Here is a 25309-nt window from a genome sequence, read left to right on the forward strand (position 1 = left end):
TCGGTGGGATGTAAAGTAGGCGTCGACGTCACGTCCGCGTCACGTGACCACGACGTGGCAGACGTCAAATAGCAACCGCTGTTTTGTTTAGTAGACTTACAGTTGTTATGCATTGACATAATGGCGCACACACCAAATAGATTTAAATAAATTAAATAATTCTTCTGCCCACTCTCTTTTAAACAAGTTAACTCTCCCCGCGGATTTGAATTCCGGCGAAAGTTACGCCCATCGACGTCACGTATGTCACGTGACCACGACGTGGCAGATGTCATATAGCAACCGCTGTTTTGTTTAGTAGATTTACAGTTGTTATGCATTGGCATAATGGTGTGCACTCAAAATAGATTTAAATAAATTAAATATTTCTTCTGCCTACTCCCTTTTAAACAAGTTAACTCTGCCCACGTCCATTGACGTCTTGTCTGCGTCACGTGACCACGACGTAGCGACGTCATATAGTAACCGCTGTTTTGACCAGTAGACTTAGTTATTATGCGTTGACATAATGGCGCACTGGTTAGCATGGCCACCTCTTAAGCATGATGATGCGGGTTCGACGCCTGATCAATGTTAGCATGGAGTGAGCTGAAGTGCATGGCGCTGAAGATTTGAATCTTTGAAATGCGCTGAGGTCTGACATATCAGGCAGAATGGTTTGCCATCACGTTCAACAAAAAATAGAAACTTTCCCACTCTGATTAAAACGTCCTGTGTTCATCTACGTATTTTCGTTTTGCTGTGCATCTTTTCCCTGCCATTTCGAGAGCCCAATTGACACTCATAGTTTAAAGAAATGTGTTTGCCCATCCTACTTTGTGGAATTTCACCACATGCGCTTTTGACCAAAATACCAAATTGAACTCAAGTGAAGCCAACACGCACAACCCCCCCCCCCCCCCCCCCCCCCACACACACACACACACACACAAATGTTGATATGAACATAAAAGAGCCGCATGCGGTTCGGGAGTTGCGGCTTGGCCAAACCTGTACTATACAACTTTATTTGTATAAAATTTTCACAACAGCTGTCACACAAACAAAGCGGGAAAAACCGAAGACGTGCGTGTTCCGCCCACGCTGGATTTATTTGCACCTTTGAAAAGACACCGTATTGCCGCAGATGTGGCAAAGAGTACTTTTGGGCATCTGAGACGGAAGGATGTCCAAAGCATCACGTCACCTGCTCTGGTAGGCATGGTGGTGGGACGTTGAGGTCAACCGCTTTGGGGTTGGCTGACTCTTTGATCGCAGGATGCCACACACTTGAAGACAGAAGCAGAAAAGCAGAGCTAAATGCAAAATGTACTCACCGGTGACTCCAATTTTTTTCCCCCCTGAAGAAACAGCTGGACGGGTGGCCCCGGCTGGCCAGTGGGACTCTTGTTATTCTGACCCTTTTTAGTGCGCGTTTGGGGCAACAACCGTTTTTTGTGGCGCTCTCTTCTGGTTCAAAAGTGCCCTGCATGTGAATTTGCTTTTCCTGCCTTCTGATTGGATGAGCGCCGGTGTGACGCGGTGCCTCTGTCACCGTGGCGGGGGGTATACGTTGGCATCGGAGCGTCTGCCAACGTCTGAGACCGGCTGGCAGTGTATCGGAGGTGTCGAGTGCGGTGCCGCTGGAGCTCACTCACCAGCTGGTGTTAGGGCCACAGAATGAAGGCCAAGGAGAAGAATAGAAAGAGAAACAGAAACTTCTCCTCCAATTGTTTGATTTGTCTCTTCTGAGCTTCGATGAATTCTTTCAGCTCTTTGTTCCTCTAGGACGGACAAATGGAAAGTGGCATTCAAAAGCCAGTAAGCGTGCAAGTAAGTGCCGGGCTGGCTTTGGGCCCTTACCTGTTGCGCGCTGTGCAGCAGATCCATTCTCTCTTGGAGGATGCAAGCGTCGCGCTCCCTCAACTCGCACATCAGGGCTCGCTTCCATTGGTCCACGGCGCTCCTAAGCTCTTCTCTCTGATCCGCCGTCAGCACGTCATTCACGCCAGCGTGGCTGGCTTTTTCGCCGTCCGTGGCGGGGCAGTCCCGCTGCGGTAGCGCCTCGTACAACATGGCCTCCAGCTCCAGGATCCTCTGGGCCGCAATCCTCGTCCATCAGTGGTCCGGCGGGAGATTTGAGGGCGGCTTACCTTATGAGCCTGGTCCATGGAACACTTCCTGAAGTCCAACTCTTCATCCAGGTAGCCCTTCTGCTTGCAGAACATATCCTAGCACAGCTCAAGGTCAGAATTGTTGGGGCACATTGCCGGAGTTCCCCTTGGCTGATGTCGCGTGTCTGTCTACCTTCTCACTTTCAATGTCCAACATCTTCTGTTGAAGTGCTGACTTGGTCACTTTGATGTATTCTAACCACTGAGGAAAGGCTGCTGTCACATAAGCAGAATGCGAGAGCGTGCGTGGACGTGCGCGTTACCTTCTCGGCTAGGGTGAGAAGGGTCCTGGCGTGAATCACGACCACCTGCTCCTCGTTGGTGAGATTCTGCAAGAGCCCAAAGGCACAGCGTCAACAAGCTTCTTTCAGCGCAAAGCCTTCCAAAAGTCACATTTGAGCCGCCGAGTCTCGTGGAGTGCGAACATAAGGAGTTCGACATACACTTACGGCGTTATAGCCCAGGATGTCCAGCTTCTTCATCAGATCACTGATGACGATGTCCGGGGGAAAGGCGCAAGGAGCAATGTAAGGTGTTCTGGGACCTCGGGTTAAGGTTAGGGTTGCGAGGGACGCCTTACGTACGCTCACGCCCTCGGCCTCGCAGTAGATCTGCAAAGGGCTGAGGCCGTCTGGGAAACGGACTTGCAGAAACTTCAAGACGGGGGAGCGCCACTCCCTCTCCTGAAAGGCAGAGGCATGCATCCGTCCGTCCGTCCGTCCGTCCGTCCGTCACATCTCTGGCCTCAACACGCTTGTGCGAGTCTTCCCACCTCCAGCTCCAGGATGCGGAACTCAAGCAGTTCGTTTTGGTCTCGGATATCCTGGATGTGCTCTTTCAGACGCGCTTCTTCCGCCTCCATCCGCCTGACCTGAAAAGACAGTCAGACCTCATCTGCGGGGCTTCCCGACAGGTGTGACGCCAAGCGACTCCGCCCAGCGCCTTTCTTTCCGTCACCTTTTCGGCCAACTGCTGATTGCTCTGACGCAGCAGCTGCTTCTCCTCCACCCACTTGACATTCTAGAAGAGACAAACGCGTGGACAGCTTTGGAATGTTGTGTCATTTTCATCCACAAATTCTTTGGTTGACTGGAAAATGACATTTGCTTTTCTCCGCATTTTCCCAGCCACGTTCGGGGGGGGGGGGGGGGGGGGGGGGGTTGGTCCAGTAATGCCAGACGGATGAGTGACTGAAGAATGTAGCTATTTTGTCTGAGAAAAAGGTGTGCTCATTGATGAGCTTACCTGTCCTTGTTGCTTCAGCGCTGACTCCAGATCTGCTACTCTGCTTTGATAGTGACCCATTTCTACCATCAGCTTTTCTCTGGTCTGAAAGGAGGAGGAGGGAGGCTCCTCCTCCTCCTTTCAGACCAGAGAACACCCGAGGCTGGGTGAGAACGGGGAGGCTGCGACCCGGCCGGGGGTTGCGGGAAGGGGCGCCACCTTGATCTCCTTCTCGGCGTCGTAGTCCCCTTTCGCTGGTCTGGGCTAGCAGAGCGTAGGCTCGTTGCAGCGCTTGATATTCTTGCGTCAGCTGGCGGTAGCGAAGCTCCGCCTCTTCATGCACACACCAATGCAACACAGCACTAGTACCAGAATCAGTCAGACCGGCGACAAAGCACCCGCGACGCAAAGACGAGTCCGATTCCAGGCTGAAGAGGAATGTTTGGTGCCAATACGCTGGCAGAAATGGCGGGCTACCTCTTCGGGTTCCGTGTCGGGGGTTCTGTCGGTGTGAAAAGACAAGGACGATCCGTCCGAGTCCACCAACACGTCTTCGTCGTAGCCGTAAAATGTTTCGATGACCTGCGGGCGCGGAAGCGAACATCTCTCTGAACAAACTGAAGCGACACCTCACGATGAATCGACGAGAGGAACGATAGCGAGAAAAAGGCCATTTCATCTTGCGCAACACCAAGCAGCCGCAAACAAACAGACTCACCTTGCAGGACCTCACGCTTTGTTCCTCCTCAGAGATTCTCGACGTCGGTATCGTAGCAGCAAATCTCTCTCCTGTCGACACAAATAATCCGCCTTTGAGATTCTTTGGATGCAAAGGGAACGAACGGCTCCGGCGCAGAAACAAACGCGACTCACAATGACATTTCTGACATGAGCTCCTGTCTCCAGAGCCTGAAAAACACGTCACCGGCGATGATTGGAGGGACGCTCGTCTTTTCCAAAAGTGACAACTACAGGGTGTGTCAGGGTTTTCCAGATTATCTTTATCGTATCATTGTGTTGCTTTGACTTTGACTGCGACCTGTAATAAATAATATTATTTATCCCTTATTTATCCCTATCGCTTATCCCTTCCTACACAAAGTCGTAAAACACCCCTTGCTATGTTTTGACTAGAGGTCAAGGGCTTCCTCTATTCAATCCACTCTTACACCCACCCTGTTTCTCTTAATTAAAATGCTCGTGCAGGAGCCGAGAGTCAGACTTCATTCGTACAACGGATGGACTCTCCACCTGCAGGTGTCCAAAAGAACTTACTTGTCTCCCGTGTGGTTCTTGCAAAATAAGTTGGAGCGAGCGCAACTCTAACAGGGTGCATTTTGCCACTAGCTGCCTACGGACAATGACGTCGCGCTCGCGGCTCATGGTTGACGGGCTGAGCAGCCGGGCAAGTCCGTCGTTTTCAGCGCACAGCGAGTGGCAAAGGCGCTGACAAAACGGGAGCTTTGAGCTGCTGAAAACGGCAAAACAAGTCTAAAGCGTGTTCAAACGCGTGCGCACAATGCTCCTGCTTGAAAGGTCGGAATTTAAGGGGCCAATTTTTTGGATGGCGGCCGCCGGCCAAGCTTTGGACGGAAAAGGTTTCCTGGCGACAGCGAGCGCGGCGCTGCCGTACGTGCACCGAGTCGCCTGCCTGAATACCTTGGACAAGTCGTCGATGATGTGCCGCTGCTCCACAACTTGAAGGAACTCCATTTCACCGTCCTGCTGGCCGCAACCGCGGTCCAGGTCATTGAGCGAACTAGGCCTTCTCTGTGGAACACAAATGCAGTGGACTCTGTTGGCACGCCGCCGTTGTCCGCGTCGACTTACCAAGCTTGCCATCTCCTCGTTCTCCTGGGTGACAAAGCGCACTTTGTTTTCAAGGCGACACAGCACCAGCGAGAGTTCTTCATTCTTCCTGCTCAGGCGTTTGTTTTTGTACAGGAGTGGCAGAAACTGGCTTTCTGTTTCTCTCAGTCGCTTTAGCTGCAAGCATGAAGTGCGGGATGTGAAAGACGCACAACACGCGGGCCAGAACGTATCCATTCCTTTTGCATCGGTTTGAACGGAATCGTGGCTTTGGCTCCCAATAAAAGACATCTACCAGGCAACCGACTCGCCGCGCCGCTCAACTAATAAGCAAGCGCAATGGGTGCCTCGCTGGATGGCGCGCATCAAACGTAGCGCAAACCTTCAAGCGTGCCGTCAATAAATTACCAGTTCATTGCGCTCTTCAGAAAGCAGGGCGTTTCGATCCTCCAGTTTCCTGATGACTGCGCTGAGCTCAGCGATTTTCAGATGAAACCGTCGCGTGTCCCGATCCTCCTGAGACTGAAAACGCCCCGCAACACACACACACAAGCACTCGTTCAAAGTTCAAAACTGTTTTTGTGCTACCTTCCTCCAGCAACGAACTAAGTCATGCGTACTGCAAGTGTGTGATGAGGTGGCTTACGCAATGAAGAGGATTGCTAGTAGCGGCGTTGACCCCACTTCCAGGGTAGTTTAGGCCCGCCCTTTGGGAATCCCTCAGGGCAGCGATCTGCTGCTCGGCAGCCTGAGTCTGCAGCTGAAGGCGGTGGACGTGGCCGGCCCCAGGGCTTCATCCAAAACACTAACCGCTCTGTCTTTCAGCTTGATCTCATCCGTCTGGATGTACAAACGGGGAGCGCTCAGGCAGGCGGGCAAACTCATTTGCCAGAATTGTGACAAAAACAAAGAGAGCAACCGGCCAATTTTTTTCTTGAATCGACTAGAACACCTTTGCTGTGACAAAAGCGAAGCGAGCAACCGGACATTTTCTTCTTGTGAAATAGAATAGAATAGAATGCCTTAGGTGTCATTGCACTGCAGGTATACAACGAAATTGGGAACATAGCCACGCACCGCGCATCTGATCAGTCCTACCAGTCGGCGGATCTCCCTCTCGCAGTCTCTCTTGGTTCGGCTCAGCTCCTCCCGATGCTGGTGATGAGCCGATCGGAGCTCGGCCGCTCGGGACTGCCAGGCCTGCTGGGCCGCTGCCAGGGCTTCTTCCGCGCTCCTGGTGGAGGCGACACCGCTCGGTCTCCCGACACCGCCGCGTCTCCTCCACCTCCGCCAGCAAAGCGCCCCCCCTCCTCACCTGAGCAGACATTGCGCCACACCGGGCCGTTGAGACCGCAACGGAGCGCCGCGACGCTTACTGGGGACAAGCTACACAATACGGTAGCGGCCGCATCGAAGCCCGACGTGGCGTGCGGATAGTCAGACACGGATAGAGCGGATCACCTTGTCCATGGAGCCGTCCCTCAGGCTGAGGACCAAGGCATTCAGTCGCTGGATCTCTCCATCTTTGATTTTGATCACTCTCATCAGCTCCATTTCATGCTGCCGCAGTAATGTCTCCCTGGTAATGGCTAACTCTTTCTGCTTCTCCTCATGGAGTTTGCTTTTGAGTTCCGTCATGGCGGCGGTGGCACGGTGGTGCTCCGCCCGCAGGTCCTGACTTCTCTCTCTCTCCAGACAGCTGACCTGACATGACTTAGACTTAGACAAACTTTATTGTCATCTTGTCTGCACATGGTGCATACAAAACGAAATTCCGTTGCATACGTCTTACAACAAAGTAGTGATATTGCAGTTGAATAGAAGTAACATACCCTATGAAAATATATATATATACATATATACTATATATATATATATATATATATATATATATATATATTAAAAATAAGTATAAAGTGCAGCAGTGATAATTATGCAATAGTGCAAGTAGGCAAAACAGTATTCAAGAGTGTGCAGAGGAATGCTAAACCATGTATTAAACTTCTATTTAAAGGGTTTATACAAGTTCAGTAAAGTTGGTAGTGCGAGATAGTGCAAGATAGAGGTCCGTAGTGTCATAAAGTACAGTTCTGTGAATGTGTGATGCAGAGTTCAGTTTAGAGCTCAACAGTTCTAGTGTTCAACAGTCTGATGACAGCAGGGAAAAAGCTGTTGCAGAACCTGGTGGACCTGCAGCGGATGCTGCAAACCTCTTCCCAGAGGGCAGCAGGGAGAACAGTCCATGGTGGGGGTGTGATGGGTCATTGATGATGTTACGGGCACGGGACATGCAGCGCTGAGATGAAATGTCCTGAATGGAGGGAAGAGGAGCCCCTATGATCCTCTCTGCTGTCCTCACCACTCTCCTCACGTTCTTCCAATCGGAGGCGGTGCAGCCTCCACACCACACAGAGAGACAGCTTGTCAGAATGCTCTCTATGGTGCTCCTGTAGAACGTCCTCATGATGGGTGGGGGCAGGTGGGCTCTCCTCATCCTCCGCAGGAAGTACAAGCGCTTCTGTGCCCTCTTGACCAGTGCCGTAGTGTTCATAGTCCAGGTGAGGTCTTCTGTGATGTGGACCCCCAGGAATTTGGTGGTGCTGACCACCTCCACAGCTGAGCTGTTGATGATCAGTGGAGCGTGGTGAGGCTGTTTTTTCCTGAAGTCGACGATGATCTCCTTCATCTTCTCCTCATTCAGGATCAGGCTGTTTTCTCTGCACCAGCCCACCAGCTGCTCCACCTCCTCTCTGTAGTCCAGGTCGTTGTTGTCTCTGATGAGCCCCACCACCGTTGTGTCGTCTGCTGACTTCACGATGTGATTGGTGGTGAACCTGAGGACGCAGTCGTGTGTCATCAGGGTGCACAGCAGGGGGCTCAGGACGCAGCCCTGAAGGGAGCCTGTGCTGAGGGTGATGACATCAGAGGTGTTCTGTCCGACCCGGACTGACTGAGGTCTGTTGGTGAGGAAGTCTAGCAGCCAGTTGCGAAGGGGGGTGTTGAAGCCCAGGTGTTCCAATTTTCCTACCAGATGCTGTGGGATGATGGTGTTAAACGCTGAGCTGAAGTCCAGGAACAGCCTCCGCACATGGGTGTTCTTCTCCTCCAGGTGAGCCAGGCTCAGGTGAAGAACGGAGGAGATGGCGTCCTGAGTGGAGCGGTTTTGCCGGTCGGCAAACTGGAACGGGTCAAATAATAGGGGGAGTCTGGAAACGATGTGACCTTTAAGCAGCCTTTCGAAGCACTTCATCATAACCGGAGTCAGTGCAACAGGCCGGTAATCATTAAATGAGGTGATTTGAGGTTTCTTCGGCACCGGAATGATGGAGGCAGTCTTAAAGCACGCCGGCACTGTGGCTTGGCCCAGCGAGGTGTTAAAAATGTCTGTGATGACCCCAGCCAGATGACTTGCACATTCCCTGAACACACGCCCAGGAATGTTGTCGGGGCCAGGGGCCTTACAGGGGTTGACTCTCCTCAGGGTCTTCAACACATCGGCGGAGTCAAGGCAGAGTACCTCCTCTTCCTGATGGGGGACAGTTTTAACTGCTGGAGTGCCGTTTAGTGCCTCGAACCTCCCAAAGAAGTTATTTAGACCATTTAGAAAGTCAGCATCAACTACACCCACCGGGGGGGGGGGAGGGTGAGTTGTAGTCTGTAATCGCCCGTATGCCTTGCCACATACTCCTGATGTTTTTGACGTCGTGGAAACGATCCTGAAATTTTCGACTGCGGTCTCGCTTCGCTATCCTGATGGCACGGTTCAAGTTGGCTCTCGCTGTCCTCAGTGTCTCCTTGTCGCCAGACTTGAAGGCAGAGTTCCGCGCTCGTAGCGTTTGACGTACCTCCTCAGTCATCCAGGGTCGTTGGTTGCCCCGGGTGATGATATTCTTAGTGGTGCTGACGTCCTCGGTGCATTTGTTGATGTAGGCTGACACAGTCATGGCACACGCATGTCTAATCTACATCGGGAAAACTGGGAGGGAGGGAGGCAGGCAGGGAGGCAGGCAGGGAGGCAGGCAGGGAGGCAGGCAGTGTCTGTCTGTTGAGGTTTTCACCTTGTTCTTCTCCTGCTGAAGTTCTAACTGGACGTCCATCAGTTTGGTTCTCAGCTCGTCATTGGCGGCCTGAAGGGCGTCCGTTCGCTCCGCCTTGGCCCGCCCTGCCGGAGCTCGTTTGGACATCTCTTACTCGAGTCTCGCCCGGTCGTCAGTCAGAGATCACAACATTTGTACCTGGAGAGCACAAACGCAGCGCTGTTTTCCACTGGCTTCGAACTCAACTTCAATCGGTACCGTAACTTACAACATCATAAACATAGAACTAGCTTGACTTATTCATTGAATAAATGCATTTGGTTCTTCAAAACTGCATCACGCAACATAGCGTGACCGAGACGGCCGTTATCCACCTGCGTGAAGTTATTTGGTGAAATGAATGAGATGTTTAAGACACCATCGTTCTGTCTCTATGTAGATGAAGGTAAATAATCGATTGCTGAAGGTCCAAAGGTGTTGTGATAAACAAATAAACATATTAGTGATTAGTGACATATTTGTGATAAACATATTAGGCAGGATAATCACATATGTTAACGTGACTGCCCACACTGTATTTATTTATGGTTATTTGTTAAATCGAGTACTGTTAGACATGAAATAGGAAGTGTTTAACATAAATGGAAGACGAAAGGGGTACTCACCATTGTAGCTCCTGCTGGTCAATGATACGAGCCTCTTCTTGCAGTGGAAAACATACAGCCAACAAACACCGTGGAACCTAAAGGAATGAAATTAAACATTAACATTTAGCCTCAACCAACATTCACAGATACAACGCAACGCAAACTACACAAACGTAAATCTTTTTAAACACAATGAGTTGTACTTACCGTGTACGCTCTAGACGGTCCACTTGCAAGCGGAAAATAAAGATATTTCTGTTGATAATCGTCGTGTTTGTATCCGGTGTCTCGCTCAAGGCCATTGCGCCCACAGATTTGAATTTTGGCGAGAGTTCAGCCTATTGACGTCATTTCCGCGGTGTAATACCCGCATATCTGAAACGGCAAAGTTAAGAGTAGAGTTAAATAAAGTTTTTAGTCAACGCAATAATTTACAACCGTTGACCAGTCGAAATAATCGTCGAAATTTGGCGTCTGTGGCTGGAAGCAGACGCCGAGTTCGACATTCCTCCCAAACGCCACACTCCCTCGCTTTTCAGGGCTAAAAAAAAACAGTTGTAATTACCTTGTACGCTCTAGACGGTCAAGTTGCAAGCTGAAAACAAAAATATTTGCCTTGTTAGTCATCGTGTTACTAACAGCTGTGTCTTGTTTGCCAGAACTGCCGCTTTCCTACTTCCTGTTGCAAGCCACGCCCACGGATTATAATTTTGCCGTGAGTTCCGCCTATTGACGTCATGTCCGCGTCACATGACTGCGACGTAATATTATCTAAAACTGTTTGTGCGGTATTGTGTTGTTCTGTGCGGTATTGTGTTATTCTGTGCGGCGTCGTGTTGTTCTGTGCGGCGTCGTGTTGTTCAGTGCGACGTCGTGTTGTTCAGTGCGGCATGGTGTTGTTCAGTGCGGCATGGTGTTGTTCAGTGCGGCATGGTGTTGTTCAGTGCGGCATAATGTTGTTCAGTGCGGCATAATGTTGTTCAGTGCGGCATGGTGTTGTTCAGTGCGGCATGGTGTTGTTCAGTGCGGCATGGTGTTGTTCAGTGCGGCATAGCGTTGTTCAGTGCGCCATAATGTTGTTCAGTGCGGCATGGTGTTGTTCAGTGCGGGATGGTGTTGTTCAGTGCGGGATGGTGTTGTTCAGTGCGGCACGGTGTTGTTCAATGCGGCATGGTGTTGTTCAGTGCGGGATGGTGTTGTTCAGTGCGGCATGGTGTTGTTCAGTGCGGCATAATGTTGTTCAGTGCGGCATGGTGTTGTTCAGTGCGGCATGGTGTTGTTCAGTGCGGCATGGTGTTGTTCAGTGCGGCATGGTGTTGTTCAGTGCGGAATGGTGTTGTTCAGTGCGGCATGGTGTTGTTCAGTCCGGGATGGTGTTGTTCAATGCGGGATCGTGTTGTTCAGTGCGGGGTGGTGTTGTTCAGTGCGGGATGGTGTTGTTCAGTGCGGCATGGTGTTGTTCAATGCGGCATGGTGTTGTTCAGTGCGGGATGGTGTTGTTCATTGCGGCATGGTGTTGTTCAGTGCGGCATGGTGTTGTTCAGTGCGGCATGGTGTTGTTCAGTGCGGCATGGTGTTGTTCAGTGCGGCATAATGTTGTTCAGTGCGGCATGGTGTTGTTCAGTGTGGAAAGGTGTTGTTCAGTGCAGGATGGTGTTGTTCAGTGCGGCATGGTGTTGTTCAATGCAGGATCGTGTTGTTCAGTGCAGCATAATGTTGTTCAGTGCAGCATGGTGTTGTTCAGTGCGGCATGGTGTTGTTCAATGCGGCATGGTGTTGTTCACTGCGGGATGGTGTTGTTCAATGCGGGATCGTGTTGTTCAGTGCGGCATAATGTTGTTCAGTGCAGCATGGTGTTGTTCAGTGCGGCATGGTGTTGTTCAGTGCGACATAATAATGTTTAGTGCGGCATAATGTTGTTCAGTGCGGCATAATGTTGTTCAGTGCGGCATGGTGTTGTTCAGTGCGGCATGGTGTTGTTCAGTGCGGCATGGTGTTGTTCAGTGCAGGATGGTGTTGTTCAGTGCGGCATGGTGTTGTTCAATGCGGCATGGTGTTGTTCAGTGCGGGATGGTGTTGTTCAGTGCAGGATGGTGTTGTTCAGTGCGGCATGGTGTTGTTCAGTGCGGAATGGTGTTGTTCAGTGCGGCATGGTGTTGTTCAGTGCGGCATGGTGTTGTTCAGTGCAGGATGGTGTTGTTCAATGCGGGATCGTGTTGTTCAGTGCGGCATGGTGTTGTTCAGTGCGGCATGGTGTTGTTCAGTGCGGCATAATGTTGTTCAGTGCGGCATGGTGTTGTTCAGTGCGGCATGGTGTTGTTCAGTGCGGCATGGTGTTGTTCAGTGCGGCATGGTGTTGTCCAGTGCGGCATAATGTTGTCCAGTGCGCCATAATGTTGTTCAGTGCGGCATGGTGTTGTTTAGTGCGGGATGGTGTTGTTCAGTGCAGGATGGTGTTGTTCAGTGCGGCATGGTGTTGTTCAATGCGGCATGGTGTTGTTCAGTGCGGGATGGTGTTGTTCAGTGCGGCATGGTGTTGTTCAGTGCGGCATAATGTTGTTCAGTGCGGCATGGTGTTGTTCAGTGCGGCATGGTGTTGTTCAGTGCGGCATGGTGTTGTTCAGTGCGGCATGGTGTTGTTCAGTGCGGAATGGTGTTGTTCAGTGCGGCATGGTGTTGTTCAGTGCGGGATGGTGTTGTTCAATGCGGGATCGTGTTGTTCAGTGCGGGGTGGTGTTGTTCAGTGCAGGATGGTGTTGTTCAGTGCAGGATGGTGTTGTTCAGTGCGGCATGGTGTTGTTCAATGCAGGATCGTGTTGTTCAGTGCAGCATAATGTTGTTCAGTGCAGCATGGTGTTGTTCAGTGCGGCATGGTGTTGTTCAATGCGGCATGGTGTTGTTCAGTGCGGGATGGTGTTGTTCAGTGCGGCATGGTGTTTTTCAGTGCGGCATAATGTTGTTCAGTGCGGCATGGTGTTGTTCAGTGCGGCATGGTGTTGTTCAGTGCAGGATGGTGTTGTTCAGTGCGGCATGGTGTTGTTCAATGCAGGATCGTGTTGTTCAGTGCAGCATAATGTTGTTCAGTGCAGCATGGTGTTGTTCAGTGCGGCATGGTGTTGTTCAATGCGGCATGGTGTTGTTCACTGCGGGATGGTGTTGTTCAATGCGGGATCGTGTTGTTCAGTGCGGCATAATGTTGTTCAGTGCAGCATGGTGTTGTTCAGTGCGGCATGGTGTTGTTCAGTGCGACATAATGTTGTTTAGTGCGGCATAATGTTGTTCAGTGCGGCATAATGTTGTTCAGTGCGGCATGGTGTTGTTCAGTGCGGCATGGTGTTGTTCAGTGCGGCATGGTGTTGTTCAGTGCAGGATGGTGTTGTTCAGTGCGGCATGGTGTTGTTTAATGCGGCATGGTGTTGTTCAGTGCGGGATGGTGTTGTTCAGTGCAGGATGGTGTCGTTCAGTGCGGCATGGTGTTGTTCAGTGCGGAATGGTGTTGTTCAGTGCGGCATGGTGTTGTTCAGTGCGGCATGGTGTTGTTCAGTGCAGGATGGTGTTGTTCAATGCGGGATCGTGTTGTTCAGTGCGGCATGGTGTTGTTCAGTGCGGCATGGTGTTGTTCAGTGCGGCATAATGTTGTTCAGTGCGGCATGGTGTTGTTCAGTGCGGCATGGTGTTGTTCAGTGCGGCATGGTGTTGTTCAGTGCGGCATGGTGTTGTTCAGTGCGGCATAATGTTGTCCAGTGCGCCATAATGTTGTTCAGTGCGGCATGGTGTTGTTTAGTGCGGGATGGTGTTGTTCAGTGCAGGATGGTGTTGTTCAGTGCGGCATGGTGTTGTTCAATGCGGCATGGTGTTGTTCAGTGCGGGATGGTGTTGTTCAGTGCGGCATGGTGTTGTTCAGTGCGGCATAATGTTGTTCAGTTCGGCATGGTGTTGTTCAGTGCGGCATGGTGTTGTTCAGTGCGGCATGGTGTTGTTCAGTGCGGCATGGTGTTGTTCAGTGCGGAATGGTGTTGTTCAGTGCGGCATGGTGTTGTTCAGTGCCGGATGGTGTTCAATGCGGGATCGTGTTGTTCAGTGCGGGGTGGTGTTGTTCAGTGCAGGATGGTGTTGTTCAGTGCAGGATGGTGTTGTTCAGTGCGGCATGGTGTTGTTCAATGCAGGATCGTGTTGTTCAGTGCAGCATAATGTTGTTCAGTGCAGCATGGTGTTGTTCAGTGCGGCATGGTGTTGTTCAATGCGGCATGGTGTTGTTCACTGCGGGATGGTGTTGTTCAATGCGGGATCGTGTTGTTCAGTGCGGCATAATGTTGTTCAGTGCAGCATGGTGTTGTTCAGTGCGGCATGGTGTTGTTCAGTGCGACATAATGTTGTTTAGTGCGGCATAATGTTGTTCAGTGCGGCATAATGTTGTTCAGTGCGGCATGGTGTTGTTCAGTGCGGCATGGTGTTGTTCAGTGCGGCATGGTGTTGTTCAGTGCAGGATGGTGTTGTTCAGTGCGGCATGGTGTTGTTTAATGCGGCATGGTGTTGTTCAGTGCGGGATGGTGTTGTTCAGTGCAGGATGGTGTCGTTCAGTGCGGCATGGTGTTGTTCAGTGCGGAATGGTGTTGTTCAGTGCGGCATGGTGTTGTTCAGTGCGGCATGGTGTTGTTCAGTGCAGGATGGTGTTGTTCAATGCGGGATCGTGTTGTTCAGTGCGGCATGGTGTTGTTCAGTGCGGCATGGTGTTGTTCAGTGCGGCATAATGTTGTTCAGTGCGGCATGGTGTTGTTCAGTGCGGCATGGTGTTGTTCAGTGCGGCATGGTGTTGTTCAGTGCGGCATGGTGTTGTTCAGTGCGGCATAATGTTGTCCAGTGCGCCATAATGTTGTTCAGTGCGGCATGGTGTTGTTTAGTGCGGGATGGTGTTGTTCAGTGCAGGATGGTGTTGTTCAGTGCGGCATGGTGTTGTTCAATGCGGCATGGTGTTGTTCAGTGCGGGATGGTGTTGTTCAGTGCGGCATGGTGTTGTTCAGTGCGGCATAATGTTGTTCAGTGCGGCATGGTGTTGTTCAGTGCGGCATGGTGTTGTTCAGTGCGGCATGGTGTTGTTCAGTGCGGCATGGTGTTGTTCAGTGCGGAATGGTGTTGTTCAGTGCGGCATGGTGTTGTTCAGTGCGGGATGGTGTTCAATGCGGGATCGTGTTGTTCAGTGCGGGGTGGTGTTGTTCAGTGCAGGATGGTGTTGTTCAGTGCAGGATGGTGTTGTTCAGTGCGGCATGGTGTTGTTCAATGCAGGATCGTGTTGTTCAGTGCAGCATAATGTTGTTCAGTGCAGCATGGTGTTGTTCAGTGCGGCATGGTGTTGTTCAATGCGGCATGGTGTTGTTCACTGCGGGATGGTGTTGTTCAATGCGGGATCGTGTTGTTCAGTGCGGCATAATGTTGTTCAGTGCAGCATGGTGTTGTTCAGTGCGGCATGGTGTTGTTCAGTGCGACATAATGTTGTTTAGTGCGGCATAATGTTGTTCAGTGCGGCATAATGTTGTTCAGTGCGGCATGGTGTTGTTCAGTGCGGCATGGTGTTGTTCAGTGCGGCATGGTGTTGTTCAGTGCAGGATGGTGTTGTTCAGTGCGGCATGGTGTTGTTTAATGCGGCATGGTGTTGTTCAGTGCGGGATGGTGTTGTTCAGTGCAGGATGGTGTCGTTCAGTGCGGCATGGTGTTGTTCAGTGCGGAATGGTGTTGTTCAGTGCGGCATGGTGTTGTTCAGTGTGGCATGGTGTTGTTCAGTGCAGGATGGTGTTGTTCAATGCGGGATCGTGTTGTTCAGTGCGGCATGGTGTTGTTCAGTGCGGCATGGTGTTGTTCAGTGCGGCATAATGTTGTTCAGTGCGGCATGGTGTTGTTCAGTGCGGCATGGTGTTGTTCAGTGCGGCATGGTGTTGTTCAGTGCGGCATGGTGTTGTTCAGTGCGGCATAATGTTGTCCAGTGCGCCATAATGTTGTTCAGTGCGGCATGGTGTTGTTTAGTGCGGGATGGTGTTGTTCAGTGCAGGATGGTGTTGTTCAGTGCGGCATGGTGTTGTTCAATTCGGCATGGTGTTGTTCAGTGCGGGATGGTGTTGTTCAGTGCGGCATGGTGTTGTTCAGTGCGGCATAATGTTGTTCAGTGCGGCATGGTGTTGTTCAGTGCGGCATGGTGTTGTTCAGTGCGGCATGGTGTTGTTCAGTGCGGCATGGTGTTGTTCAGTGCGGAATGGTGTTGTTCAGTGCGGCATGGTGTTGTTCAGTGTGGGATGGTGTTCAATGCGGGATCGTGTTGTTCAGTGCGGGGTGGTGTTGTTCAGTGCAGGATGGTGTTGTTCAGTGCAGGATGGTGTTGTTCAGTGCGGCATGGTGTTGTTCAATGCAGGATCGTGTTGTTCAGTGCAGCATAATGTTGTTCAGTGCAGCATGGTGTTGTTCAGTGCGGCATGGTGTTGTTCAGTGCGGCATGGTGTTGTTCAGTGCGGCGTAATGTTGTTCAGTGCGGCATGGTGTTGTTCAGTGCGGAATGGTGTTGTTCAGTGCGGCATGGTGTTGTTCAGTGCAGGATGGTGTTGTTCAGTGCGGCATGGTGTTGCTCAGTGCGGCATGGTGTTGTTCAGTGCGGGATGGTGTTGTTCATTGCGGCATGGTGTTGTTCAGTGCGGCATGGTGTTGTTCAGTGCGGCATGGTGTTGTTCAGTGCGGCATAATGTTGTTCAGTGCGCCATAATGTTGTTCAGTGCGGCATGGTGTTGTTCAGTGCGGGATGGTGTTGTTCAGTGCAGGATGGTGTTGTTCAGTGCGGCATGGTGTTGTTCAGTGCGGCATAATGTTGTTCAGTGCGGCATAATGTTGTTCAGTGCGGCATAATGTTGTTCAGTGCGGGATGGTGTTGTTCATTGCGGCATGGTGTTGTTCAGTGCGGCATGGTGTTGTTCAGTGCGGCATGGTGTTGTTCAGTGCGGGATGGTGTTGTTCAGTGCAGGATGGTGTTGTTCAGTGCGGCATGGTGTTGTTCAGTGCGGCATGGTGTTGTTCATTTCGGCATAATGTTGTTCAGTGCGGCATAATGTTGTTTAGTGCGGCATGGTGTTGTTCAGTGCGGGATGGTGTTGTTCAGTGCGTTATAATGTTGTTCAGTGCGGCATGGTGTTGTTCAGTGCGGCATGGTGTTGTTCAGTGCGGCATGGTGTTGTTCAGTGCGGCATAATGTTGTTCAGTGCGGCATAATGTTGTTCAGTGCGGCATGGTGTTGTTCAGTGCGGGATGGTGTTGTTCAGTGCGGGATGGTGTTGTTCAGTGCGGCATGGTGTTCAATGCGGAATGGTGTTGTTCAGTGCAGGATGGTGTTGTTCAGTGCGGCATGGTGTTGTTCAGTGCGGCATAATGTTGTTCAGTGCGGCATGGTGTTGTTCAGTGCGGCATGGTGTTGTTCAGTGCGGCATGGTGTTGTTCAGTGCGGCATAATGTTGTTCAGTGCGGCATGGTGTTGTTCAGTGCGGCATGGTGTTGTTCAGTGCGGCATAATGTTCAGTGCGGCATAATGTTGTTCAGTGCGGCATGGTGTTGTTCAGTGCGGGATGGTGTTGTTCAGTGCAGGATGGTGTTGTTCAGTGCGGCATGGTGTTCAGTGCGGGATGGTGTCTTTCAGTGCGGCATGGTGTCGTTCAGTGCGGCATGGTGTCGTTCAGTGCGGCATGGTGTCTTTCAGTGCGGCATGGTGTCGTTCAGTGAGGCATGGTGTTGTTCAGTGCGGCATGGTGTTGTTTAGTGCGGCATGGTGTTGTTCAGTGCGGGATGGTGTTGTTCAGTGTGGCATGGTGTTCAGTGCGGCATGGTGTTGTTCAGTGCGGTATCGTGTTGTTCAGTGCGGTATCGTGTTTCTCAGTGCGGTATCGTGTTGTTCAGTGCAGTATCGTTGTGTTGTTCGTATTGTGTTTAACACTTAGCCTCTAACACTTAGCCTCTAACACTTAGCCTCTAGCATCTAGAAGGTAAATAAATAGGAAGGAAGGACTCACCGGTGACGTCTTCGCCCACGTCCAAGCGTTGTACTTTGTATTTTCATCCTTCTGACAGTGGAAAACATAGCCAACAAACACCGTGGAACCTAAACGAATGAAAGAAAACTATCATTTGGCCACAACCAACATTCACAGATACAACACAATGTGACGTGCGGGGTTGAGGTTAAAGGTTGAGTGAAGGGCCCTCGTTTTAAACTACTTTTTTGAAAAGGATTGGGAACAAGTAAGACGTATTTAATTTATTTAATGGGAAGTAGTAAGAGCTATTGAATTTAATCTATGTATTATATTCTATTGTATTGTATTCTGTTGTATTCTTTTGGATTGTATTCACACTAACCCCACTAAAACTTCAGCCCACAAAAACTCGCCTCTGGCGCCTAGCCTCTGGCACTTAGCCTCTAACACTTAGCCTTTAACACTTAGCCTTTAACACTTAGCCTTTAACACTTAGCCTAGAAGGTGAATAAATAGGGTTAAAGGTTGAGTGAAGGGACCTCGTTTTAAACTACTTTTTTGTAAAGGAGTGGGAACAAGTAAGACGTATTTAATTTATTTAATGGGAAGTAGTAAGACTTATTAAATTTATTTAATCTACTTTTCTTCCCAGGCAAAATTTGATGTGCTGCAATTCCAAATTTCCAAAGTGAATGAAGGAATGAAGTCCTTTAAATTATGATTTTGTATAAATACTAGGCATTAACACAAAATCGACGGCACAAAATGGGCAGACTTTACTTGTTTGAAAAGGACTGGTTACAAGACAGACTTTTTTAATTTATTTAATGGGAAGAAGACTTATTTAGTTTAATTGATCTATTTTTGTTCCCTGGCAAAATTCGATTTGCTGCAATTCCAAATTTCCAAAGTGAATGAAGGAAAGAAGTCGTTTAAATTATGATTTTGTTTAAATACTAGGCATAGACACAAAATCTACGGCACAAAATGGGCAGACTTTACTTGTTTGAAGAGGACTGGTTACAAGACAGACTTTTCTGATTTATTTAATGGGAAGAGGACTTATTTAGTTTATTTAATCTATTTTTGTTCCCTGGCAAAATTGGATTTGCTGAAATTGTATTTTGCCAAATCTTGCCTTGAGACCTGATAGGAAGTATTAAACGCTTAGTTAAATCAATACAAGTTGGTAATAAGAGCGAGTAATGTTGGTTGAACCGATGAATGAAGGTTGAAAGCAATTTAAATTATGACTTTGTATAAATACTAGATATTAACAGAACATCTACTGCGCGAAATGGGCAGAGTTTACTTGTTTGAGAAGGAGTGGCTTATTCAAAACTAAGATTTATTTAATCTGTTTGTTCCCAGGCAAAATTGGATGTGATGCAATTCCAAATTTCACCACATGATGGTGCCCAATTTTGACTTCATAGGACATATTAAACACTTAGCTTGTTATTATGTTCAAGGTAATCAGATTTGTTTATTATTCTAATGGCCTCTTCAAAACTATTCTGGATTACTACTTTGGATCTATTCTACATTACTTGGCAACAACATACTCTAACAGATTAGGCAGTATAATCATATCTGTTAACTTGAGAGTGCCCACACTCAATCTACTTATCGTGATGTGTTAAATCAATTACTGTTAGACATTATTTGTCTGATAATCTACCAAATCTTTGAATTGAAGAATTTGTGATTTAATTAATAGCTTGTTGTTATGTTAAGGGTAATCAGACTTGTATATAATTCTAATGGCCTTCTTTTGAAAACTATTCTGAATTACAACTTTGGATCTTATATTACTTTGCAACAATCTACTCCGTGACAGATTAGGCAGTATAATCACATATGTTAACTTCAGTGCCCACACTGTATTTATTTATGGTTATTTGTTAAATCAAGTACTGTTAGACATGAAATAGGAAGTGTTTAACATAAATGTTATGGCTACTCACCATTGTAGCTCGCTCCTGGTCAATGATACGAGCCTCTTCTTGCAGTGGAAAACTTGCAGCCAACAAACACCGTGGAACCTAAAGGAATGAAATTAAACATTAACATTTCGCCTCGACCAATTTTCACACGTACAACTCAACGCGGCTACACTTCTGCTATTACAAACGTAAATCTCCTTAAACACAATGAGTGTTACTTACCGTGTACGCTCTAGACGGTCCAGTTGCAAGCAGAAAATAAAGATATTTCTGTTGATAATCGTCGCTGCTCAGTGGCTCACGGCCATCGCGCCAACAGATTTGAATTTTGGCGGAGGTTCGGGCAATTACGTCATATCCACGGCACATGACTGCGACGTAATACCCGCTTATCTGAAACGGCAGTTAAAAGTAGAGTTACATCAAGTTTTCTTGGAACCTAAACGAATGAAAGAAAACTATCATTTGGCCACAACCAACATTCACAGATACAACACAACGTGCGGGGTTGGGGTTAAAGATTGAGTGAAGGGCCCTCGTTTTAAACTACTGTTTTGAAAAGGAGTGGGAACAAGTAAGACGTATTTAATTTATTTAATGGGAAGTAGTAAGACTTATTAAATTTATTTAATCTACTTTTCTTCCCAGGCAAAATTTGATGTGCTGCAATTCCAAATTTCCAAAGTGAATGAAGGAATGAAGTCCTTTAAATTATGATTTTGTATAAATACTAGGCATTAACACAAAATCGACGGCACAAAATGGGCAGACTTTACTTGTTTGAAAAGGACTGGTTACAAGACAGACTTTTTTAATTTATTTAATGGGAAGAAGACTTATTTAGTTTAATTGATCTATTTTTGTTCCCTGCCAAAATTCGATTTGCTGCAATTCCAAATTTCCAAAGTGAATGAAGGAAAGAAGTCGTTTAAATTATGATTTTGTTTAAATACTAGGCATAGACACAAAATCTACGGCACAAAATGGGCAGACTTTACTTGTTTGAAGAGGACTGGTTACAAGACAGACTTTTCTGATTTATTTAATGGGAAGAGGACTTATTTAGTTTATTTAATCTATTTTTGTTCCCTGGCAAAATTGGATTTGCTGAAATTGTATTTTGCCAAATCTCGATTTGAGACCTGATAGGAAGTATTAAACGCTTAGTTAAATCAATACAAGTTGGTAATAAGAGCGAGTAATGTTGGTTGAACTGATGAATGAAGGTTGAAAGCAATTTAAATTATGACTTTGTATAAATACTAGATATTAACAGAACATCTACTGCGCAAAATGGGCAGAGTTTACTTGTTTGAGAAGGAGTGGCTTATTCAAAACTAAGATTTATGTAATCTGTTTGTTCCCAGGCAAAATTGGATGTGATGCAATTCCAAATTTCACCACATGATGGTGCCCAATTTTGACTTCATAGGACATATTAAACACTTAGCTTGTTATTATGTTCAAGGTAATCAGATTTGTTTATCATTCTAATGGCCTCTTCAAAACTATTCTGGATTACTACTTTGGATCTATTCTACATTACTTGGCAACAACATACTCTGTAACAGATTAGGCAGTATAATCACATATGTTAACTTGAGAGTGCCCACACTCAATCTACTTATCGTGATGTGTTAAATCAATTACTGTTAGACATTATTTGTCTGATAATCTACCAAATCTTTGAATTGAAGAATTTGTGATTTAATTAATAGCTTGTTCAGGGTAATCAGACTTGTATATAATTCTAATGGCCTTCTTTTGAAAACTATTCTGAATTACAACTTTGGATCTTATATTACTTTGCAACAATCTACTCCGTGACAGATTAGGCAGTATAATCACATATGTTAACTTCAGTGCCCACACTGTATTTATTTATGGTTATTTGTTAAATCAAGTACTGTTAGACATGAAATAGGAAGTGTTTAACATAAATGTTATGGCTACTCACCATTGTAGCTCGCTCCTGGTCAATGATACGAGCCTCTTCTTGCAGTGGAAAACTTGCAGCCAACAAACACCGTGGAACCTAAAGGAATGAAATTAAACATTAACATTTCGCCTCGACCAATTTTCACACGTACAACGCAACGCGGCTACACTTCTGCTATTACAAACGTAAATCTCCTTAAACACAATGAGTGTTACTTACCGTGTACGCTCTAGACGGTCCAGTTGCAAGCAGAAAATAAAGATATTTCTGTTGATAATCGTCGCTGCTCAGTGGCTCACGGCCATCGCGCCAACAGATTTGAATTTTGGCGGAGGTTCGGGCAATTACGTCATATCCGCGGCATTTGACTGCGACGTAATACCCGCTTATCTGAAACGGCAGTTAAAAGTAGAGTTACATCAAGTTTTCTTGGAACCTAAACGAATGAAAGAAAACTATCATTTGGCCACAACCAACATTCACAGATACAACACAACGTGCGGGGTTGAGGTTAAAGATTGAGTGAAGGGCCCTCGTTTTAAACTACTGTTTTGAAAAGGAGTGGGAACAAGTAAGACGTATTTAATTTATTTAATGGGAAGTAGTAAGACTTATTAAATTTATTTAATCTACTTTTCTTCCCAGGCAAAATTTGATGTGCTGCAATTCCAAATTTCCAAAGTGAATGAAGGAATGAAGTCCTTTAAATTATGATTTTGTATAAATACTAGGCATTAACACAAAATCGACGGCACAAAATGGGCAGACTTTACTTGTTTGAAAAGGACTGGTTACAAGACAGACTTTTTTAATTTATTTAATGGGAAGAAGACTTATTTAGTTTAATTGATCTATTTTTGTTCCCTGCCAAAATTCGATTTGCTGCAATTCCAAATTTCCAAAGTGAATGAAGGAAAGAAGTCGTTTAAATTATGATTTTGTTTAAATACTAGGCATAGACACAAAATCTACGGCACAAAATGGGCAGACTTTACTTGTTTGAAGAGGACTGGTTACAAGACAGACTTTTCTGATTTATTTAATGGGAAGAGGACTTATTTAGTTTATTTAATCTATTTTTGTTCCCTGGCAAAATTGGATTTGCTGAAATTGTATTTTGCCAAATCTCGATTTGAGACCTGATAGGAAGTATTAAACGCTTAGTTAAATCAATACAAGTTGGTAAGAAGAGCGAGTAATGTTGGTTGAACCGATGAATGAAGGTTGAAAGCAATTTAAATTATGACTTTGTATAAATACTAGATATTAACAGAACATCTACTGCGCAAAATGGGCAGAGTTTACTTGTTTGAGAAGGAGTGGCTTATTCAAAACTAAGATTTATGTAATCTGTTTGTTCCCAGGCAAAATTGGATGTGATGCAATTCCAAATTTCACCACATGATGGTGCCCAATTTTGACTTCATAGGACATATTAAACACTTAGCTTGTTATTATGTTCAAGGTAATCAGATTTGTTTATCATTCTAATGGCCTCTTCAAAACTATTCTGGATTACTACTTTGGATCTATTCTACATTACTTGGCAACAACATACTCTGTAACAGATTAGGCAGTATAATCACATAGGTTAACTTGAGAGTGCCCACACTCAATCTACTTATCGTGATGTGTTAAATCAATTACTGTTAGACATTATTTGTCTGATAATCTACCAAATCTTTGAATTGAAGAATTTGTGATTTAATTAATAGCTTGTTCGGGGTAATCAGACTTGTATATAATTCTAATGGCCTTCTTTTGAAAACTATTCTGAATTACAACTTTGGATCTTATATTACTTTGCAACAATCTACTCGGTGACAGATTAGGCAGTATAATCACATATGTTAACTTCAGTGCCCACACTGTATTTATTTATGGTTATTTGTTAAATCAAGTACTGTTAGACATGAAATAGGAAGTGTTTAACATAAATGTTATGGCTACTCACCATTGTAGCTCGCTCCTGGTCAATGATATGAGCCTCTTCTTGCAGTGGAAAACTTGCAGCCAACAAACACCGTGGAACCTAAAGGAATGAAATTAAACATTAACATTTCGCCCGGACCAACATTCACACGTACAACGCAACGCGGCTACACTTCTGCTATTACAAACGTAAATCTCCTTAAACACAACGAGTGTTACTTACCGTGTACGCTCTAGGCAAAATTGGATGTGATGCAATTCCAAATCTATCTGAAACGGCAGTTAAAAGTAGAGTTACATCAAGTTTTCTTTTTTAATCAACACAATCATTTACAACCGTTGACCAGAAAGAATCGTCGAAATTCGACGTCCCCCACAAACGCCACGCTCACTCGCTTTTCAGGGCAACAAAAGTACTTCTTTTTAAAAACGATGAGTTGTACTTACCGTGTACGCTCTGGACGGTCCAGTTGCAAGCAGAAAATAAAAATATTTCTCTTGTTAGTCGTATGTTACCATCCGCTGTGTCTTTGTCAACATCGCCGCCATTTTCCTACTTCCTGCTGCGAGCCACGCCCACGGATTTAAATTTGGGCGGAAGCTCTTTCCATTGGCGTCGTTTTCGCGTATAGCAAATCCGATTGGTTGGGAAGGGGGCACGGTTATGCAGCCGAGGAGTCCTGTGATCGGTGGGATGTAAAGTAGGCGTCGACGTCACGTCCGCGTCACGTGACCACGACGTGGCAGACGTCAAATAGCAACCGCTGTTTTGTTTAGTAGACTTACAGTTGTTATGCATTGACATAATGGCGCACACACCAAATAGATTTAAATAAATTAAATAATTCTTCTGCCCACTCTCTTTTAAACAAGTTAACTCTCCCCGCGGATTTGAATTCCGGCGAAAGTTACGCCCATCGACGTCACGTATGTCACGTGACCACGACGTGGCAGATGTCATATAGCAACCGCTGTTTTGTTTAGTAGATTTACAGTTGTTATGCATTGGCATAATGGTGTGCACTCAAAATAGATTTAAATAAATTAAATATTTCTTCTGCCTACTCCCTTTTAAACAAGTTAACTCTGCCCACGTCCATTGACGTCTTGTCTGCGTCACGTGACCACGACGTAGCGACGTCATATAGTAACCGCTGTTTTGACCAGTAGACTTAGTTATTATGCGTTGACATAATGGCGCACTGGTTAGCATGGCCACCTCTTAAGCATGATGATGCGGGTTCGACGCCTGATCAATGTTAGCATGGAGTGAGCTGAAGTGCATGGCGCTGAAGATTTGAATCTTTGAAATGCGCTGAGGTCTGACATATCAGGCAGAATGGTTTGCCATCACGTTCAACAAAAAATAGAAACTTTCCCACTCTGATTAAAACGTCCTGTGTTCATCTACGTATTTTCGTTTTGCTGTGCATCTTTTCCCTGCCATTTCGAGAGCCCAATTGACACTCATAGTTTAAAGAAATGTGTTTGCCCATCCTACTTTGTGGAATTTCACCACATGCGCTTTTGACCAAAATACCAAATTGAACTCAAGTGAAGCCAACACGCACAACCCCCCCCCCCCCCCCCCCCCCACACACACACACACACACACAAATGTT

At 47.0% G+C, this 25309-nt stretch overlaps 1 protein-coding gene and 1 long non-coding RNA gene across 8 annotated transcripts; both read right to left on the minus strand.

Moving 5' to 3' along the window:
• Positions 1-965: 965 nt before the first annotated feature.
• On the minus strand, positions 966-5702 carry LOC148378561 (janus kinase and microtubule-interacting protein 3-like). 7 transcript variants are annotated; one of them, XM_088367824.1, is made up of 12 exons: positions 5595-5702; positions 4096-5363; positions 3855-3959; positions 3399-3710; positions 3111-3173; positions 2926-3024; positions 2597-2836; positions 2417-2482; positions 2287-2355; positions 2133-2210; positions 1843-2076; positions 966-1763 (listed from the first exon to the last, which is right to left on the minus strand). In XM_088367824.1, exons 4-12 carry the CDS (start codon positions 3465-3467, stop codon positions 1647-1649), a joined length of 1035 nt encoding a protein of 344 aa, XP_088223950.1. In that variant the 5' UTR covers positions 3468-3710; positions 3855-3959; positions 4096-5363; positions 5595-5702; the 3' UTR covers positions 966-1646. The 7 variants fall into 7 exon arrangements, with proteins under 7 accessions (XP_088223950.1, XP_088223949.1, XP_088223951.1 ...); XM_088367823.1 differs by lacking the exon at positions 5595-5702 and having other exon boundaries at positions 4096-4166; positions 4251-5472; XM_088367825.1 differs by lacking the exon at positions 5595-5702 and having other exon boundaries at positions 966-1268; positions 1638-1763; positions 4096-5472.
• Positions 5703-8114: 2412 nt separating this feature from the next.
• LOC148378562 (uncharacterized) lies at positions 8115-10402 on the minus strand. The gene is made up of 3 exons (XR_015855798.1): positions 10078-10402; positions 9889-9965; positions 8115-9421 (listed from the first exon to the last, which is right to left on the minus strand). It is a non-coding gene; the product is annotated as an uncharacterized LOC148378562 (long non-coding RNA).
• Between the last annotated feature and the right edge of the window lie 14907 nt (positions 10403-25309).

Source organism: Syngnathus floridae, unplaced genomic scaffold, assembly GCF_059516105.1.
Source record: "Syngnathus floridae isolate MCC-2025c unplaced genomic scaffold, RoL_Sflo_1.0 HiC_scaffold_38, whole genome shotgun sequence".
In the NCBI taxonomy this organism is placed as follows: Eukaryota; Metazoa; Chordata; class Actinopteri; order Syngnathiformes; family Syngnathidae; genus Syngnathus; species Syngnathus floridae.